The following is a 22,344-nucleotide window of genomic DNA, read 5'->3' as shown; positions in this document are numbered from 1 at the left end:
AGCATTAACTTTTCCTATCTAAATACCCTTTTTGTCCTAGGTCTTTACTTTGAGTAGACGTTAGACACTCCCTGTTTAAGCAAATTAGAACAAAAAAGAACAATAAGTTCTCACTAGTAAATCTGGCAAAAGCACAAATAAGGCCAGAGGCAGTACTGCTGTGGGTCAAAAAAATCTACCTTGACATGCTGTTCTAACATCAACACAGTATGCTCCTAATATAAGCTGCTATCATCTCTTATCAAATAGCCCATGATGACATTCTTACGTGAAATGCTCAGTTAGAGTGACGCTGTTGGGTGCCTTTAGGTAACACATTGTAGGCCAGAGGGCCTTTGGAAGCTAGCTGACCATTTCTACACTTCTTTCACGGCCACCTTAAGATGGATGGGTTGGTTACATCAAATTGTTCTTTTACGTATGTACTTAAATCCCTTTCAAAGAAAATTGACCCATATCATGGGAACTGACAGTTCCTTTGAAGTGACCACTCCCAAATTTCTATTTGCTTATTCTCATAATAAAAGTTTTCATCATCAGAGGCCTTGCTTGTGTTTTGAAACTTTATGGAAACTGTGGTGGTGAAGAGGTAGACTTTACTGGTTAAAGCCTTCTCATCCCCCAAGAGTATGTTGAGTTATCTCATGTACTCCAGAAAACCTTTTAAATTTATGCCGGCTGTTTCACATTGGTAGAAAACCAATGGCATACTAGGAGACTGAGCACTTTGCTGGGGATGAGGAGTTGGTCCATTTTCCATGAGGATGTTAAAGAATCATAGATAATTAGAGCTAAAGGATCTCAGAGCTCTAGCACCAAAGATTCAGAGCTGGAAGGGAACAGATTACTCATTTAGGTCCAGGGAAGTGAAGTGACTTGTCCAAGGTTACATTGCTAGTCAGGGGGCAGATCCCACACTAGAATCCAATAACAACAACAAAAAACTTTTAAGCACCTACTATGTGTAGGTCACTGTACTGGGCCTAGACAAGATGTCATGTCTACCTCATATTCTAGATGAGCTACTTGGATTTCCTGCTCAATTAAGCAGCTATCACTATATAAAATCCAGACATTTATACTTTGTAAATGGCTCCCGTATTATGTATACCTGGCATGTCTTCAGCCACCCATTTCCCAAGTGGCCAATTATAGGAAGGGACCACTGTGTGGTTACTGTTATTTCACTCAAAGATTAAAAGATGAAATCTCTGTCCTCCCTGCCTTTTTTTTAAACCTCAAATGACATTTTATGCTGGATAGTCTTGGTCATCTTGCCAGGCAATCTTGAACATATGATACCAAAAATAGAACACCAGCCCAATAGGAAAAAATGGTCTTCTAGGAAGTATTGGGTTTCGAAGGCTGGAGCTGAGCCTCTCCAGAGACTTCCAGTTCCCTATTACATCACATCTTTGCATCTTGTTTTCAGGTCACTAGAACTGATTATCTAGAACTCTATCCAGGAGAATACAATTGTTCTAGGGTCAGAACAAGGGCAACATTACAAGGTGCAGTAAGAGAAGACATTCAATAGATACTCAAAGTGTGATGAAACCTCACATTAGATTCACTTAGGGCAGAATTAAAGTCTAAACTATAGAACAGCTATAAAAAAGAACTGTAGTTTTATTACTCTTACATACAACCCGACAAAGTAGAATCTCTGTCAAATCTGAAATAATGCTGAGATAACCATTTGTAATTAGGGCATCACCTTACATATGAGCTCTTTGGTGGCTTCCCTGGATTCCTTCAAGTGCCAGCTAAAATCCCACCTTCTACAGGGTGCCTTTCCCAGGCTGTCTTGATTCTAGTACCTTCCCTCTGTTGATTATTTCCTATTTAACCTGTATATAGTTTGCACTGAGTTGTTTGCATGTTGTCTCCCCCATTAGAATGTAAGGCAGGGACTCTCTTTGGCCTTTCTTTACACAGTACCTGGCACATAGTAAGCACTATGAAAAACTTCTTCAAGTAGGCTAAGCATTCCTTTGAAACCTTGTTTATGCTGTTAACCTGAAGGGTAAACTCTTTTTCCATTCATAGTACAAAGCCAGACCTGCATACCTAGGATAACAATGACAATGAACTCTGAATTTATGATGTTTTAGCAGGTTCACATCCTACGGGACACAGTTTGTGTCCCTATTTTAGCAAAACTTTAGCATCCTATTGCAAAACTCTGTCAAAGCATGGACAGGGATGTCACTTATTCATTACCTCTGCAGGAATTTCTGAAAGACTCTTCGATAGGCATAACCAGCTCTTCTGACCCGAATATTTTCTTTCAGTCCCAGGTATTCCACCTGATGTTTTACCCTGTAAGAAGCAAAAGGGCATCAAGAGATTTAAAGTTAAATAACATCCAAACATTTGTAGTTCTTAATGATTATTTCCCTTCCATAATAGATTCCTAACTCACAAATGGAAGAAACCACATTGAAAACACTGAAGAATGCCTACTTCTGCTCCTGATTAGACCAACAAGAATGATATATACATTTAGATAAATCTGATTAATCATATCATAAATTTTTTTTCATCTTTTGAGCTATAACAAAAAACACTATATAAATGTGAGCTATTGTGTTATCTACTTTTGGGAGGTTGCACCCTGCAAATTCAGTAGAAACTCCTTCAATTGATGCAAACTGGAAAATTTCTGTAGATTAAAGTGTTGCCTGGAGCGGTGTTAATTGATTTACTTTGACTATATCACCTTCCTACTGGATAAATCCCAGTGGATCCCAACCAGTAACCTATAGGATCAAATATAAAATCCTGCTTGGCATTCAAACTCCTTCCTAGCCTAACCATTATGTCTTCTCATCATTTTTTTTTGTTTTTCAGTCATATCTACCTCTGTGACTCCATTTGGGGTTTTCTTGGCAAAGACTGGAGTGATTTGCCATTTCCTTCTCCAGCTCATTTTACAGATGAAGAACTGAGGCAAACAGGGTTAAGTGACTTGCCCAGGGTCACACAGCTAGTAAGTGTCTGAGGCCAGATTTGTACTCTTCCTAACTACAGGCCCAGTACTTCCTCCACTGAACCATCTACTTGCCCCACTTTTCTAGTATTCTTACACCTTGCTCTTCAACATGTAGTATTTGATCCAGTGACAAGACACATCATCTCCCAGTTCCAGGTATTTTCACTGACTGTCTCCCATGCCTAGAATGTGCTCTCTCCTCATCTCCATCTCCTAGCTTCTTTCAAGTCTCAGCAGAAATACCACCTTCTATGAGAAGCCTTTCCCAACCCCATTTAATTCTAGTGTCTTCCCTCCCTTATTTACTTCCTGTCTTTTGCCCTTTCTTTTGTATGCCCAGTGCTGAACATACGGTAGGTGCTCAATAAATGCTTACTGACGGACTCTCTATAATCTCTCTTGCTATGATCTCAGATCTATCTCATATCCAGCACATGTCTTTCTTGAGTTATAGTCCCTCACCTCCAAAAGGACACCCCACAGGCATCTCAAGCTCTATATACCCTGTATCCAAAACAGAAGTCATTGCTATTTTTTTTCCTCCCTAACCCCCTCCTAATTTTTCTGTTTCTACCAAGGATGTCCACATTCCTTCAGTCACCCAAGGCCATAACCTGAGGGTCATCTTTGACTCCACGGTGACTCCCCTTTCTCCCTTCTTTTTCAGTTGATGGGTTTCACTGACTCTATCTCCACAATCTCTTTTGCATCTGTCATTTTCTCCACTCACATCATCTCTACCAAGGGCCTCATCTTCTCTTACCTGAATTATTGCAATAGTCTTCTAATTGGTTTCCTTGCCTCTAACCTCTTCCCTTTTCAATCTACCTTATATATAGCTAGCAAAATGACACTCTTAAAGTGCAGGGCTGAACACGTTACCTGACTGCTTAGGAAGTTTCAATGGCTCAATATTGTCTTTAGGATAAAATGCAAAATCTTCTATGCATCATTTAAATACCTTTGGGGGTCTCCTAAAGCATCCTGGGCCATCTCCAGTCATCCTGATGAATATCAGGTCACTAGATCCAGATGGCTTTGGAGAAAGTGAGACTTGCACAGCCCTCCCTCACTCAAATCAACGTCAACTGCATCATTTCCCTGATGCCATGGTCCTCTTCAAGAACAAAGGACAAACACAACAAATCCCTTTGGAATCTGCTCTCGCCTATCTTTCTAGGCTGATTGATTATATATCATTCTTCCTAACATACTCTATGCTGTTGTCAAAATGGTATCTTTGTTGTCCACTAAACCTACCTTTCCACTCCAGCTCTGCTCCATGCCAGAAATGCTCTCTCCCTCTTCAGTTCTGCCTTCCAAGGCCCAATTCAAAGGCTATCTCCTTCAGGAGGCCTTTCTAGACACTCTAAGTAGTAAATATCTACCTCAAAATCAGTATATATTTAATTTGTATATAGCCTGTATTTATTTATCTATGCTATATCTCTCCCTTCCCTACCCCCAAACTCAGAATACCTGTTCCTCGAGGATACAGCCTGTCTCTTAAGTATATTTGTATTTCCAGCACCTAGCACAGTGCTTGGTACTAATCCAGGGCTTATTAAATACTTGCTGATTGATTCCTAATTCCAAGGCTAGCCCTCTGTCTACTCTGCCACAATTCCTCATAACTTTTGTTGTGATAATTAAACAAGACAATATTTGTAAAATACTTTGCAAATGTTAAAGCACTATATTAATGCTAGTTAAGTATTATTAGTATTACATGGAGGGAGCTGGATGCCTTTTGACTTTAGTTGAAAGATTCCGGACCCAGAATATAAGTTCCTTTTCTGTTTTCTTAACTTAAGTTTAATTTTGATGCAATTTTGAGGAGACTGTAGCTTTTGGCTGTCATCTAAATTTAGAAGAAGACTAATAAAAGCTTGTAACTACAAATGCCCACACAAAGTACTTGTGACCAATGAAAACTCAAACATCTTTGTTCTGCAAATCCTTTTTTTAGTAACTCTATTTTTCTTTTTGTCAGTACACAGCACTAAACTAGCAATATATTTTGGAGCAAGCATAGAATATAATGGATGCTGAGAAAATCATCCTAGAATCTACCACCTAATGTTCTACTGGGTAAACCAAGACTATTTTTAATAGCATAATAACTTCTCATGACTTGTATATACACAGTTGGAAATACCTAGATCATTATTGTTGCTAATTATATTAGAAGTTGCTGAGGACAAGATGGGAAGAAACAAAAACACAATCCAACGTACATCAATTAATTGATAAGCATTTATTAAACACCTACTGCATGCCAGGAACTGTGCTTAGAACTTATTATAAAAAAGAAACAATACCTACTTTCCAGGAATTTGCATTCTAATGGGGAAGATGAAATGGGCATATATAACTATATACAGAATCCAAGCAAAATGAATGAATACAAGGTTTTTTCCCTAGCAGATGGCCACTCAGGAAGTAGATGGAACACTGTACATGGAATTAGGAGGATCTAAGTTCAAATTCTGCCTCAGATATTTATTAGCTGTGTGACAAGTCACTTAACCTCTGTCTGCCTCAGTTTTCTTAACTGTAAAATGGGGATAATAACAATACTTACTGCCCAGGTTGTGGTGAGGATCTAATGAGATAATATTTGTAAAGTGTTTTGCAAACCTTAAAATGCTTTATGAGTGCTAGCTATGGTGATGATGCATAAACTGGCACTTAAAACTTGGGTCTTAAAGGAACCCGGGGATTTTGAGAAGTGGAGCCAAGGAGGGGATGAATTCCAGGGAGAGGAGGCAGCCAAGGGAAAGGCAAGTAGATGGCAGATCTGTGTAGAACAGCAAGTACACCAATACGGCAGGATTATTGACTGCGTGAAGGGAAATAACGTGTCAGATGTCTGTAAAGGTAACAAGGGTCTGGGCTACGAAAAGTTTTCTAGAGATTTGAAGGAACAGAGAAATACCCATTTATGAAATCCCTTTCTTTTTATTTAATGGTTGCAATTTTAGAGTTTTGCTTAGGCAGGAGGCTGGCCAACTTAGCCTCTCACTTTGTTTTGTTTTGGGGAGGCAGTCAGGGTTAAGTGACTTGCCGAGGGTCACAAAGCAAGTAAGTGTCTGAGACCACATTTAAACTCAGGTCCTCCTGATTCCAGGGCTGGCGCTCTATCCATTGTGCCACCTAGGTGCCCCCTAGCCTCTCACTTTGAACATCAATGTACTATCATTTAAGCTAATGACTTTGTAGGCCACCGATATTATTAGAAGTTAAGATACCAGTCCCGGAGTCAGGAGGACCTGAGTTCAAATGTGACTTCAGACACTTATTTGCTATATGACCTTGGGCAAATCCCTTAACCCCAAATGACTTAAAAAAAAAAAGTTAGAGATCACCAGGTCCAATGGCTTCATTTTATGGATAATGGAACTGTAACCTAGAGAGGTCCAGAGATTTGGCCTAGAGTATAGGAATTAGTGGCAGTGCTAAGACCCACAAGGCTCAAGTCTCCTGATTACAAGTCCAGTCCTGTTCCTGGCATTGGCTGTCCTCCCTTTCCTGGAGTGTTCTCCCTGTTTGCCACTTAGAATCTCTAGGTCAGGGGTGGGGAATCTGCAGCCTTGAAGCCACCATGTGGTCCTCTAGGTCCTCAAGTGCCGCCCTTTGACTGAATCCAAACTTCACAGTGTGGTCTCAAGGCCCCACCCCTGCTCTAGGTTCTTTCAAGCTCAATTCGGGTGCCCCCTCCTTCATGCAGCCTTCCCTCATATTCCCAAATATTAGTACCTCCTCATCAATATTTTTATGTATATGTATTCTATATTGCATATATAATATTATACATCATATATTACAATCGTACATGTGATATTTTCTGTCAAAAGTATAAGCTCCTCGAGAGGAGAGGCTATTCCAGATACCTAGCCCAATGCTTGGCACTAAGTAGTTACCTCGTAAATGCTCATCTGACAGCTGTCCAATGACATCCCTACACGCCATTCATAAAACGTAGCTACTGACATAGAATTGGAGGTGGGAAGGTTTTTTCTCAGCAAAATTTTTCAATTTAGGGTCTTAATTATTATTATTATTATTTTCAGTTCTTCTAATAGTTTACATAAGGTGGGCTTCATTTTAAATGTCCAGGATGAACAAGGTACTTTGAGAAATGTTTGCTTATTTAAGAGGCCTATTATAAAGGAATGTATAAATGTGATTTACAGTAAGACTAAAGAGTCAGAACTGTCCAGACAATTCAGAAAAGAAAAAAAAAGAACTACTTTCATCCCAACTATCTGGGTAATGGCAGCTGCATACTCTGACTTTCAAAGGACTCGATTATTCCAATTCAGAGAAAACAAGCTACCATTTTTTCCTATCCGTTTGCTCTTACAATCAAATTCAGCCACATTTTGGGAGGTGGCTCTTTTAATAGGAATTTCATAATTTCCAAATTTAGCTTCACTCCGAGATTTTAAGTTCAGGAGTTACTATCCAAAGATGTAAATGGAGACATTCCTTTTGTATAAATCACATGTAAAAGGAGAATATTTTTTTAGTTTTTAAAATTCCTTTTAAAAAATTTCATTATGATTCACTCAAGCAGTCAAGCAATTTCTGTCAGAGAGACAGATCCTTGGTAAAACAGATTTGCCAATCACATCTCCTGTGAGAGCACCAGAAATCTGCCTATATCTTTCTGCAGTCAAGGAATCAAAGGCAGTCCTACGTCTAACTACCAGCAGCAGCAGCCACACCACCTTCATGGTAAAGATCAGATGTTTAAAAATTATGTGTTCCTGTTTGTAGCTCTCTCTTGTGTTCACATCTGGAAAACCCTGCCAAGCCTCATTATTCTTCCCTTTGCCGCCTTCTTGCCAACATCAGACAGTTTCTAGCAATACCACGTTGTTTCAGACCCTGCATTGTTTTCTCCTCCGGAGAGGAGTCCTCTCATCAAGCTTCCCATTAGCCATTAACCTCAAGTAGGTCAAGGCCTGAGGATTGTGCTATGGCAGCATTTCAGATTTCAGGCCAAGTGGTTTTGCCAGGATCCAAACAAAAACACATTTTTCAAGGAGGAAGAAAAAAACCCAAGCCCACAATGCACAAACTGCACCCAATTTCTCGTCTAGGTAACAAAGTCTACCAAGAACTAAGCTTTGACTGCGTACAGACACCCAGCAATGCAAATGTCTCTTCATTAGTCACTGACATTCAACACTCCTGTTGGGCCTGCTCACAATTCACAGGTGAGGGAAATCAGATAACCTCAGAGAAGCTGGTACACTGGAAAGCTAAATAACCATTTGTTCAATAAATACAGTGGCGGTAGTGAAAAACCAGTTTACTTTCCTAAAGGGAGACAGTCCTATGAAGAAGACTCAAGGAGTAAATTTAAGCTATAATCTCAGTTGTCCTATATACGGTGGCTTAACCCACTTTTTAGCCTTTTGAAAGGAAAGTACTACAGTATTAGGGAATTACAAGATTATTTATTTCTGAGATTCTTGAATGCCTGTTCCGTGAGTCCTGGACTTGGAATCAACAATGACCTGTGTTTGAGTCATTCTGAGGAAGCTACGTGGTACAGTGGATAGTGCTATAAGTAAGTAAAATGAATATAAGATAGTTTTCATAAGTAGCTAGGCAGTGGGTAAAGTACTAGCCCTGGAGACCTGAAGTCAAATCCAGCCCCAGAAACTTACCAGCTATGTGACCCTGGGGCAGGTTACTTAACTGCTGCCTGCCTCAGTTTCCTTAACTGTAAAATAGGGATACTAACAGCACCTACCTCCCAGGGTTTTATGAGGAACAAATGAGATAGTATTTGTAAGGCATTTGTTCCTGGCACACAGTCGGCACCAAATACATGCTTGTTCCCTTAACCCTTTCTTTTTCCTTGCTCAAGATTCCTATAAATGTTACCTTAAACTGTCTTGTGGTAGAGACAATGACTGAGGGTATGGAAGGGACTGTATCAATTTGGGCATTTCTCTAGCTAGAAATTCTTGGATTTAAAATGTCAAATGAATAAAAATTGTTTCTGGCTGACACGTCTAAAACAGTGAACATATTATTAATGTTTTTTCTTTGACAAGCGCCAATGGCAATTATTTTCTTCCCTTCTTTCTCTTCCCATGACCCACCAGGAGAGGGTGAACAGTCAGAAATGGAGTGTGCTGGTGCTGATCCAGCACAAATCCGGGGGCGTAGTGAGGTGAGTGTTGGCTGTCCGAGGCTTGAATTCTAGCTCTGCCACCATGGACAGTCTTAGGCAAGTCACCTGATCCTTTTTTTGGTGGGGGGGTGGGGAGGGGAAGAAGGCAGGGCAATTGGGGTTAAGTGACTTGCCCAAGGTCACACAGCTAGTAAGTGTGTCAGGTGTCTGAGGCCGGATTTGAACTGAGGTCCTCCTGACTCCAGGGCTGGTGCTCTACTCACTGCGCCACCTAGCTGCCCCCCATCTGATCTTTGTGAGCCTCATTTTCCCCATCAGCCAAACAGGGACAATAAATAATTCTGAAAGGCTTACCATCTTATAGGATTATTTGAGGATCAAGTGAGATAATGTATGTAAAGTGCATTATAGCCTCACGTGCAATATAAAAATGTTATTTAACAGGGCAGGTAGGGATGGCGGGGAGAAGTATTGCATCCCTATCCTGTATAGTGTAGGATCCAGCCTCACAGTGGCTAGAGCAAGGGAATATGGCTGCAAGTGACGGATGGAAATTCTCCCATCCATCTATTCAAGAAATAACCCTAATTTGAGGGGAGAACATAAAAGGTGGAACACAGGGAGAATTTTCTCCCTTTATGTCTTAGGAAATCACCATACTAGAAGTCTCTTGGCCTTGAAAAGAACGGGGCTTCATTTTTCAGAAAGGAAAACTCAAAATTGAAGTGGTGGCAAAACCACTTACATTATAGAAGATGCATTGAAAGATGCTCCTATTAATAAAGGTATTTACTATATAAAAAATGTTAAGCTTTCTAAAGCTGATGCTCTCTGTTAATTTGTAATAAGAGGTGGGGGAAGGTACCATAGATGGGAAATGTCATGTGCACTTTCAGACAAGGCCACTCTATTACTGGCTTTATTTAACTGATTTACTTTGTTTTGAGAGACCTCTCATGAAGTCATAGTATTCTGTAAGGGTTTATAAGGTAAAAAATAAAACCCATCAAAGAACCGAAAGTAAAAAGTGAAAAAAAAATTTAGTTGATTTAAAATAACAACTGATGCTCTCACAGTTTTTTGATACTGACTTACTGATACCAAGAATGAGTGATCATGGGAGGGACGTGATGGAATTTCCTTTACTGGATATTTCTTAAAATATGAATAGTTGATTCTCAGCTGAGAATGTCACCTTTTTCACAGGGTTATGAATTAGCAATTCGGAAAATTTTAATCCTAGCTCTATTCCTGACTTGTATGGGACCTAGGAGCCAAGCACTTTATAATAGCATGGATCGGACTTGAAGTCAGAAGACCCAGGGCTCATTCATGGATATAGGCCTCCCTTTCTCCAGTTATAAAATGAGAGTGTTGGGCTAAATGAACTTTAAAGTCCCTTCCAGCCATGGATGTGCTGTTAAATGTCTAACTGCTCTTGTGAAAGACAAAAAATGTTTGCAAGGCACACTTTTTAGTTTAATTTGCATCATTAACTTTTTTCTCATGACCTTAAGTCTAGACAGTCAATAAAATCATAAATCAAATTATGATTTGTAGTCTGGTGATTTCTGAGGTTTAAATACACTGAAAATTTAGAAACGGGCTCCACTGAGTTGCCTTAGCTTGTGTTGCCCCCAGTACAACCTTCCTTCCTATATTCTGTGATCCTATGAAGCCTCTGTCTCTTCCTTTTTCCCCACCTGTCCTGGTCCAGTCTGGCCTGACAACTAAAGCTAAGTAACAAGCTATGTGATTTTTAGATTTTAATATAATACATATGCTGCTGTTGGTATGAATGTGTGTGTGTGTGTGTATATATATATATATATTTAATATATATATATATATATAAAAGAATATGTATGTGCTTAATATAATATAATGTGTGTGTTTAACATAACAGAAGGGGGACAATAAGATAGGATTTTCTTTTTTGTCCCCCCACACTTTTTTCCTTTTTCTTTTAATGTTTAATTTATGGAATAACACAAGCATTTCTATAACATAGTACAATCAAAAAAGATGATTGCATATGAAACTGCAAATCCACCATGTACAACTTGCTACTCCTTCTAAATATGCAAAAAAGTTATCATGTAAATTCCTTTTTTTTTCTCCCCTCCCACCCCTCCCTAGAGATGGGGACTCCACGGTCTAGTGTAGGTATTCTTAACATGGCATCCACAACACACACACACACACACACACACACACACACACACACACACAGAACATTTCAATAACTGGTTTTCTTTATAATCCTATGTATTATATCATATGAATTTGTAAATATTATTCTGACAAGGGCTCCACAGGCTTCACCAGCCTACCCAAGGGGTCTAGGACCACAAAAGGGGTTAAGAACCCTTTACCTACTGGCTGAAACTGGTGCTTTCCTCTAAGGTTCATGGTGTTGGATGCTCATGATTTCTCATCTTGTTTTCCTTCTCATGCCTGCTCAGGCTCAGGCTCAGGGCTCTTGAAATGGGTTTTTTCAGTTGGAGACAATGATTGCATCTTTGAATTACCTCCTAGCACAGTTGTGCCCCATCAAGTATTTTCCATATCCTGAACAGGACAGGTCCCTCAGAGATATTTATGAGGGAGAAGGGTCTGGGCGACTGCAACTATGCATCTGTGTGACATGGGGCTCATTAAGGAGCCAAGGAACTGTGGCGAGGGTCTCTGAATGCCCTCTATGTTCCCCATCTCTCCTCGAGCTGTTTCCCCTCTAACACAGCCACTCTTTGAACATCAATACTTCCCTTGGATGGGGAGACAGAACATAGAGTATTTTTCCCTTGCTGCTTTTATAAGCAGGCTGATTCATGGGAGCAAAAGTAAAGGACAGCCTGCTTTTTAAACCAGCTCTCAGAGTCAGTGTTTTTGAGGCAGAGCCTAAGCATTATATGCCACATCCTGTTAATGCCTTCAAGGATCTGGGTATATAAAGAATGCCTACACGGAGCTTTGAACTAAATTTAAAACCCATCACGACCCAGTAGTATTATCAAATCTGAGGAGTTTTTGTCTCTGAATTATGCCCAAACTGGCCAAGATTAACACAAAGAATTGCTAATCCCGAGCACAGTGACACTGCTATCATTTTCAGAGATGGTGGGGAGATTACATAGGCTTGATGTCATAAAAATTTCCCCAAAAGCCTATGATGGGCATGTCTGGGAGCCATTTCAAACCATCTTTGTGGTAAGATGACAGAATGAGTGGAGGGATGAGCATGTTCTCTGACTCTGTTATAATACACCTGTAACCACACTTAAGCAACAATCTCCCCACCCCACCTCCCCCTGCAGTAGCAGTCATGACTCAAAGAAAGCATTGTTTATAGCGGGCTCCCTTCCCCCATCTGTTGCTTTCACATTACCTGCTTTCCTCCCAGTCGCGGGATTTTTTGGTCTCATTGGGCTTTATGCAGCGAATATAGTGGGGTGTACATTTCATCAGGGTGCTGACAAGGTCATTGGCTTGTTTCTGGGGAGAAAAGGAATGACAATTTTAGATGCATAGAAGAACCCCAATGTATAGCAAATTTCATATTCTTTACAAGGCACCTTTATGGAAATATTGCTGAATATAAGTGTATTAATATAGTTTAAATTTAATAAAACATCTGATAACTATATTAACAAAATCTATTGAATTTTCTTGTTCTTCTCTGCAACATGTCTAGTGCCTTTGTTATGATTCTGCAGATTGGAACTTCTGAACACTTGAATTTTGTACATTTAAGTCACGAAGACATTTCTAGTGATGCCAACGAAGCCCATTTTCATTTAAAAAGCAACCTGATTCAATATGACAAATACTTAGCAGATGCCTACTGTGAACAACATTCATTATACAAGACACTGCAGAAGATACAGTTTGCACAAGTACCTGTCCCTACCCTCATGTATCTTACAGCACAGTGGGGATAACAATGCTAGATGATAATGCATCAGAGAGCTACAAAACATAGTTCTAAGTGAGTCCTGAGGGGGAAGTGGCCAATAAATGAAATCAAGAAAGACTTCATAGGGGAGGTGATATTTTGGTTGGTTTTTAAAGGATGGGTGGAAATTTGACAAAGATGGTGAAGGAAAACATTCTTGGCATAGAGAGTATCTTGAGCAATGCCTTTCCAAACACCGGCACAAAGGATTAGGCAGCTAGGTGGTACAGTGGATAGAACGCTAGACGTGGAGTCTAGGAGAACCTGAGTTCAAATCTCGCCTGAGACACTTTGCTAGCTGTGTGGCCCAGATAAGTCACTTAACCTCTCTGTGTTTCCTCATTTGTACAAGGATGATAACAAAGCACTTACTTCTGAAGGTTGTTGTGAGGATAAAATGAAACAGCATTTGGACAGAGCTTTGCAAATCTTAAAACACTATATAAATACTAGCTACTTTTATTAGCAGGCCTTTAATTTTCAGCTACACAAATTCATGGCTGCCCACTAGGTACAGAACATTTTATTAGGAACTATACAGAAAAAAAAGTAGGTTCTTAACTCTCCTTCTCTGAAGGCAGGGCAAAATCCAAGACAATTTTAACCTGCCTCCCTACAATGTGATTCAGGATGAATGTTAATTTCCGTTTGGTGCTATCTTTGTCCATAGGGCTCTTTGTGATGGTAGCTCAATTTAAATTAAAAAATGAATTGTTCGACATTATCTCAAATAAGTGTGGCATTTGTTCTTTGTCACAAAGTTATTTAATAGCTAAATGCTAGGTAAAATTCTGAAATGTAGAAAAAAGGCTGCCATATCATCTATTGATTCAGAGAGTTACAGAATCCCTGATCTAAAGAGGGAAGGGACCTCAGGGCCCACCTTACCCAATTAGCTCATTAGGAAACTCAGACTCTGAGATGGTAAGTGACTTGGCCTAGGCCATAGAAGATTTCAGTACTCAGAAATTAGAGACTTGCTATTTGCTCATATGAACATTCTGAAAAGTTGCCATCTACCTCAACTCCAATTGGCCTCGATGCTTCTCTTATGGCTCCTAGCACATTCTGCCTTACATGTTAGTAATCTGCATAAATGCCATGTCTCTGCCTCCTTAAAATTAGCCAACTTTTTAAGATGCTTGAGGGTAAGGAATAAGTCTTATTGTACTTTCCATAACCCTTAGCCTTAACTCAGCCCAGAGGAAGGAAAAGAAATAAGCAAGGAGACCCTGGTCCTTAAAGAACTGACAATATCTTTGTTAACATGAATGAACTTCCTTATAATTTCCACGAGGCCTGTCTGTCTGTTTTAGATGAAACTACAAGACCATAGTAATAACATAGGTCCTTTATATGTAGCCCTTAAGATTGAACAAATACTTCATATACAATATCTCATCAGAACTTCCCAATAGCTCTGAGGTATGTGCTGTTATGAATTCCATCTAGGTATTGTTGTTTAATCTTTCCCAACCCTTTATGACCCCACTTGGGATTTTCTTGGTGAAGATACTAGAGTAGTTTGCCTTTCCTTCTCCAGCTCATTTTACAGATAAGGAAACTGAAGCAAACAAGGTTAAATTACTTGTCCAGGGTCACATTGGGAGTGTCTGAGGCCAGATTTGAACTAACAAAGTCTTCCTGACTCCAGGACCAACACACCTAGTGGCCCATTTTAGAGATGAGCAAATTGAGGCCCAGAGAGGTTAGGTGGGTGACTTACTTGTCCAGATTCACACAGCTAGTACGCATCTGAGGTAGGATTCAAACCCAGAACTTTCTGATAGAAAATCTAGCATTGTATCTACTATACATTGTGCTGCTTTGCTTCTTACTGAGGCAAATCAATCAGAGACAACTTTTGATTAGGGCTGCCACACGGTCATCTGAATTAAAGCATAGTCTGAGGCGTCTATTTAGGTATTGGGGGAATAAAGCATATTCAAGCATGAGAATGGAGTCAGGGCCACCTGGGCCATTAGTTCCAAGGCTACAAATAAGAGGGAATAAACAACAGAAGTTCCCTTGACCAGCTCTCCTTGGGCTTAAGCGATAAGGCCATCCCTGACCCGACCCTGAGGCCATCCCTGACCAGACCCTGAGGCCATCACTAAGCCATAATGAGTAGGGTTCTGCAATTTTTCATTTTGCCAGAAGTTGAAGAAAAAGAGTAGAAGCAGCAGGAGGGGAGATGCACGGAGGCCATTCCTACCCACCCACTCACCAATCTCATGATGGCAATTCTAGTGATATGGATGAGGGAGGAGTAGGTAGTTAAAAAAATAAAATCCTCCACAGGCCTGTGTCTGAAACTTGTCCATTCCTGAGTCAAAACACTGTCTCCAGAATACACTTATTTAAAAAAATATGTTGGGGGGGAGGGTTTCCCTGGGAAGCAAACAGAGGGACAGTGAGGGAGTTAGGTAACAACTTATATAGTATTTATGCAGCATAATAGAGCAATCAATCTATCATTTCCTTGGCAAAAAGTGGTTTATAAGTTCCTCAGCTTAAGGTCCAAAGGGAATGGGGTCCTGGCCATAAAGAGGAAGCAGGGAAGGGAAATACAGAACAAGGGGGTGTTTCATTAATGTAAGGCTTGAGAAGGTGCTCTAAGCATTCAGGGGCCATAGATGGGAATTAGTAAGCAGAAAATTAAATAAAAGTAATTAAATTAAAATTTAAAAAATAAGGGAGAGGGGAGGAGTGAAGAATAGAAGGAAAAGGGGAATAGAGGGAATCACTGAATTTCCAAGTTGGAAGGGATATCAGTGGCATTCTTATATGAAAAGGAATCATTTATATACTGCTCCCCCTCCCCCAAAATGATCATCACGACTCTGCTTGAAGATCCATAATAAAGGGAAACTCATTACCTCCCCAAACTGTCTTTTTTAACTTTTGAATGATTAGTTGTTAGGAAATATACTCCTCGACTGAACTAAAAATTTCCTCTCTCCAGTCAAATACAAATCTCTTGACAGAGAAAGCTTTTATTTTTTCTCTTTGTCTCCCTAGAGGCTAGCACAGGGTATCAAACATAGAAGGCTAAAACTTAATATTTATGAATTTGAACGGAATCCCACCCCCATTGCTCTAAATTCTGCCTTTGAGGGTAAGGCAAGGGGAGAGAGCGATCATGTCTCCTTTCCTCCTCACAAATCTTTTCTTCTCCAGGGTAAATACCCCTAGTTCCTTAATCAGTCCTCCTATAGTTTTGTCTCTAGTCCACTCACCCATCTGGCTATCACCATCCTCAGGACAAATTTGAGTTTGTCAGTGGCCTTCCCATAACTTGGTTTTATAACTGAAGATAATGCTCCAGATATGGCACTGAATTGAAACTCAGCCTACTTCACAATTTCCTCTAGGGCCAGGCTGGGCAAAGGACCCTCCAAGGCAAATCCAACTCACCGGCCCAGAGCCTCACCAGTATTATACCAATGTTTTCAAGCTTTTCTTCCTTTGCTAAGTCATTGTGAGAGCTAATGACAAATGGAATCCTTTGCTTGAATTGAATTTCACCAGAGTGGCACTGTGGAGTCAGTGTCAGAAGACATGGGGGCTTTATCACTTACTAAGTCTCATTTAAACCTCTCTTTCTGAGGCTCACTTCCCTCATAAATATGTATTTATGCAAACCTATGATTTTATTTCCGTGGCAAACACCTGGTAAGAAAACTCTGTCACAGATGCGGATCAACAACTTATCCAAAATGAACAGTCTTAGCATTGAGAGAAAGGGCAGCTAGCCAGCTCAGTGAATACAGTGCCAGGCCTGAAGTCAGGAAGACTCATCTTCATGAGTTCAAATCTGACCTCAGACACTTCCTTGTTGTGTGACCCTGGACAAGTCACTTAACCCTGTTTGCCTCATCCATAAAATGAGCTGGAGAAGGAAATGGCAAACCATTCCCAGTATCTTTGCCAAGAAAATTCCAAATGGGATCATGAAGTATCATCCATGACTGGAAAAATGACTGAACAAGAACAAAGCATTGAGAGGCTAGAGGGTTTGCCTTAGGGTCATGTATCAGAGACAGGACTTGAACCCCAGGTCTTCCTGATTTCAAGGATGGCTCTCTACCCATTCTGCTATGCTGCCTCATTTTGAAACAAGAATGATAATACTGATAGTACGTTGTCACAAGATTCTGGGATCAAATGAGATAATGTTTGTGAAAATGCTTTTTAACTACAGAGCACAATACGAATTTGTACTGAGATTACATCTCTTTCTTTGAGAGAAATTCTTTGGATCAGAAGGAACTATTTAGAAGGACCAACAAACAGAAAAAAAGGGCTGTATAAGTTTCCCTTCATTTCACATATTTCATAATTTTACATATAAATCGTTCTGATATAAATAGTTCCTAAGCCAAGTAGCTGCTCTCTACAGTATCCAGAATCATGGGCATGACGGGTTCCATTAATTCAATTTTCTGTTTAACTAAGGCACAATATTTACCATCCATGGATTATTAATTTTTAAAGAATATTAAACACAGTAATACACTGCACTCAAACCTCAACACTCACAATTCAACTCTTAGCATTAAAATCATAACAAACACAATCTTTCTTTGATGAGTCATAAGATACTCCAGGATAATGGAGACTGGGAGGTTTGGAGGAGTAAGCTCTCTCTAATGATTCTGCCATTACCACTAAACAAATATTTATTAAATGCCTAATTATGTGAAAGGCAGCTTGGCAATGTGGTTAAAGGGCCAGGCTGGGGGTCAGCGACACATACTAGCCCTGTGACCCTAGACAAGGCATTTTGATTCTCAATGTCTCAGCTCCCTAAGACTATAAGTTGAGAACAATTTCTATATTGCATTGGCAGAAAGAATTCCCTCCCCAGGGATTCTCTACACCAATGAAACTGCAGGCCCAGATTGAAAAAACTAAGTAAAACATGGAGAACACTGTTATTAGGTGAGGATATAATGATAGACATCATACGGACCCTTTTCCAAATTCACAATCTAAGATGGAAAACAGGCACATATCCAAATAACTGGGACACAAAGGAGAATGACAGAAATGTAAAAAGTTCAAGTAAATTTGAGATATCTGAGATCATTATGATTCTGTACGTGGGGGTGGTGGTCGGGAAAGGCTTTATGGAAGGAGCGGTGCTTGGATAAGAACTTCAAAATATGGGAGGGCCATCAATGTATGGAAACGGAGGTGAGGGGCAGCAGGAAAGCCTATTCTAAGACATGATTGAACAAGACTAGAAATTAGCTGATAGTCTGGTCTAGCTGGAATGTACAATACAGTATATGGAGGCACGAGGTAGGATATAAAACTAGAAAGACTGGAACTAGACTTTAGGTGACCAGAAGTTTATTTTATATTCATTGGCAATTGGGAGTCATTGAATGTTTTTGGGTAGAGAAGTAACACATTAAAAGCAGGATGTTTGGAAGATTAAGAGAGGAAGAGAAATTTAAAATAGTCAAGGCAAGAAGAGATAGAGACCTGAATTAAGGCTGCTAATTATGGGCTGCTATTAATTTACTGTATGACCTTGGGCAAATTATTTTTCTGTGTTAGTGGTTCTTCACCGTACAACAAATGTTAGTTGAGATGGCCTCTAAGGTCATAGGATCACAGAAATTAAGAGCTGAAAGAGGCCTTATGGGTCATCCAGGCCAAACACAATCACTTAACAAATGAGGAACTGAGGCCTAGAGGCTAAATGATTTGCCCAAGTACCTACAGGCATTAAGTAGCTGAGCCAGGCTTAGAATCCAGGTCTTGTGACCCCGAGGAAAGGGCTTCTCCCACTGAGCAGTGCTATCTCCCGGAGGAGATCCTTTCAAGCTCTAAGATTCTAGGATCTGGAAGTACCTCAGAGACATCGTTAAAAATATCAATGATTCTTCCCTGGAACTGTCGATGTAGGAGGGATAGGACCAAGAGTTCTACTCTAAGCGCAGAGAAATGAATCTATCTATGTTTGCTGGCTTAGCTTGCTAAAGCAAATGGTAGGTGTTAGTTACTTACTACTTAACAGTGAATCCCCTAGCTCCAGAAGTCAATCAAATTCAGGCATAGTACTGTCTTGCTCTCCTCTATTCCTAACCCCAGACACATCTCCATGTGGGCCTCCTCTTTTTATTCATCAATTTCTCTCTCCTCCTCTGAAAGGCTCCCTGTTCTCCCCCATCCCCAATCATACCTCTTTTTCCTATGCTCCTCCCTGAGGTATTAAGTCTCATCCCCCCAGGACCAGGCTCTCCCTGCCTCCTTGGTTAATAGTGAGCTAAACTGACAAAATTATTATACCAATGTACTAATTAATTATCACAGGAATAGCCAAAAACTATGAGCATTCTTCTATGATTTACTTCTAGTTCCAAGGCCATATATACATTGTGTTCACTTGAATAAAAGACAAAAATGTATAAATCAGTACAGATGAGGTGGGTGTAAAGTCTCTGTGGGTATACACATACACTCCACATATATCTCAGCTCATTAACAAGTCATAGTTTCAAGGGTAAGGAAGAGTGAAGAAATCAGTTCAAAACAGGTTCTGATTATGGTGATTTAAAAATAGTAGCAGTAACAAAAACCGACAGCATAGAAAAGATAAGGAAACCAGGAGTACTTAATATGTTATTTCGTGAAGATTTATATACTGCTTTTTCTTTTAACAACTGTAAATAATAACAGTTAAAATTCATTAAGGTCCTACTATGTGCAAGGCACTGTGCTAAATGTTTTATAAATATTATCTGATTTGATTCTTACAACCACCCTGGGAGGTAGGTGATTTTTTTTTTAACAGTTGAGGAAATTGAGGGCAGAGTGACTTGTCCAACATAGCTAGTTAAGTGTCTAAGGCTGGATTTGACCTGAGGTCTTCCTGACTCCAGGCCCAGTGCTAGGTCCACTGAGCCACCTGAGAGATCATAGGTCTGCACATGACTTCATTACTCATTTGATTTGGCTAATTTGATTATCCTTAGATGAGAATGGACCTGTCATTAAATGGGTATAGGGAATTCCCAAGGAGGAAACTCCCATTATCTATGCAGATGGGGCGCAGAGACATTAAATGACTTGTTCAAAGCCAGAAGCTAGGTCTCTTCTGATCCAGGAACCAATTACCCTATTTAGGAAACTACTGAGCCTCTCATGTGGATTGTGCTTACTGCTGGCTATTAAGCTTAAAAAGATGCATTTCTGAACTGCAAGGCTAAGATTTTTAGTAAGGGACAGGTGGAGCTTTTTCCTTAAAATCTTGCCAACCCTGAGTGTCAGAGGTTGGGCTAATAAACTGTGCCAATGGCGTGACAAACTGAAGGGGACCTTTAGGAATAAGTTCCTGTTCATGGCTTCTCTGATTGTATGGTTCTTCTCATCAGAGTATCAAGTTTGTCTTTCTCACACAGCAGAACATAATAAGGCATACCCTCCTGGGCAGTGTGATTCAGCCGTCTCTCCGCAGGCTAAATTCCTGTATCAAAGAGACAAAACTCTTCACAGCCTTTGAATCCTTTTGATTTTCGGCATTTACATCATTCTCCACAATGTCTCATATTGTAAGTACCACAATATGCCACTTCCAGCACCTTGTCAGCAGCCTCAACCCACTCTTTTTTTCATCTGAATTAAAGTCTGTTCGATTGGAATATCTTTCCCCATCTTGGGGATTTTGACTTTGAGTTTCTTTCAAACCACATTCTAGAGTCTTCACCAACAAGGCTGTGTGGGAGTGGAAAGACTGTTAAAATTGAAGTCAGTCATAGGGCCTGAGTTCAAATCTTATCTCAGTCACTAACCTGTGTGATCTTGAACCAGGGATATGCTAGAGCCAGCTAGTAGTGGCTTGAAAGAGCAAGTTGTTAAAATTTCAGGGTGAGCATTTAGGGCAAGTGCTACAAATCAGAGCTGATTTACTATTTTGTTGATGATCTAGATGTAATAAAGTGACGGAAAAAATGTGAACGACATAGAGTAAACTTAAGTGTCCCCTGCCCACGCCTTTTGGGGGAGAGCTGGTTGTTAAATATTTATGAGTATACCTCTTTGCCTTGAACAAGTTACTTAACTTCTGTAGGACTTAGTTATCTTATGTGAAAAATGAGGGGGGTTGGGCTAGCTCACATCTAAGTTCCCTCATAGTTCTAGATCTCTGATGTTCTCATCATACCGTTGCCGTACAATGCTAGGCTACAATTTCCCCCCAAAAGCTCCTTCGTGTTTCACTTTCCATAGAATTTCAAGGACAGGCAACATTAAGAATTTCACCTTTAATGTTACGAAGTGAAATGGAATATCTGGCATTATTTGATGGGTCAAGTTTCTCAGCAAACCTCTTTTGTAATAGCTTTTCATATTTGGAAGAATGCCCATGACCATAGGAACATATCCAAACATTAAGCTTAAATATCCTTAGGGAATGCCCTCCAAAACACTAGCCATACAAAGACTGTCATTTTTAGGGTAAATCTATTTTGTTTTTTAATTTGCACTTTCATTGCTGATACAAAAACATGTAGCAGATAGTCCAAAAAAAGTGCTTTGCTCATTCCTATTTAGACACCGTGATCTGAAAGAAAATGGTGAATTTTAAGCACATTTGAAATCCTTGTAATAGTTACACAGTGTCATTGCCAGAGGCTTTCAAATCTGCATGACCTCGAGGAATTAGCACATATAGGATCAGTTAATCTCTCTGTACCCTGCTCGAAACCAGTGGCAATGGATCCACTTACATCCTCTAGGGTGGAATTTGGCAGGAGAGATCAAAGTAAATTGACTTTGTTTGTACTGTGAAATGGTTCAAGGCATAGGCGGTGACCATCAGCAGTTACATTCCTAAGTTTCACAGATTCCGTGCCCCTACTCCCACCCCGTGTTGTGATTGCTTTTCACTGAACATATTTAAACATCTAATGCAGACTTTTAAAACACAAGGATATATTTAAAACACACCCTTTAAAAATGACTCAACTAATTTGATTTGCTACTCCCTGTACCAGAATATTCTCCCTGCCATGGCTAGCAGTTGAGATCTTACCCATTATGCCAAAAGCCAAGCTCAAATGTCATCTCCTGATTCTCATCAAGAACAATATTAGTTAGCATGTATGCAGCACTTGAAGGTTTTCAAAGCACTTTACATGTGTCACTCATTTGATCCTTACAAAATGAGGCAGGTACCATTTTATAGATGATGAAACTGAGGCAGGCAGAGGGTATACTTGACTAAAT

At 40.0% G+C, this 22,344-nt stretch overlaps 1 protein-coding gene across 1 annotated transcript in view; it reads right to left on the bottom strand.

Annotated features, from left to right (window-relative positions):
- Nucleotides 1–22,344, bottom strand: part of MYO1E (myosin IE) — a 232,909-nt gene that overhangs the window by 59,108 nt on the left and 151,457 nt on the right. The window contains exons 17-18 of the mRNA XM_036735924.1: nucleotides 12,538–12,644; nucleotides 2,224–2,322 (exon numbers count right to left, since the gene is read on the bottom strand). Coding sequence (XP_036591819.1) covers nucleotides 2,224–2,322; nucleotides 12,538–12,644 — 206 coding nt within the window. The remainder of the gene's footprint in view (nucleotides 1–2,223; nucleotides 2,323–12,537; nucleotides 12,645–22,344) is intronic.

This window comes from Trichosurus vulpecula, chromosome 8, assembly GCF_011100635.1.
Source record: "Trichosurus vulpecula isolate mTriVul1 chromosome 8, mTriVul1.pri, whole genome shotgun sequence".
In the NCBI taxonomy this organism is placed as follows: domain Eukaryota; kingdom Metazoa; phylum Chordata; class Mammalia; order Diprotodontia; family Phalangeridae; genus Trichosurus; species Trichosurus vulpecula.
Note: the sequence above shows the minus strand (reverse complement) of the source record. Positions and strands in the feature narration are given on the sequence as shown.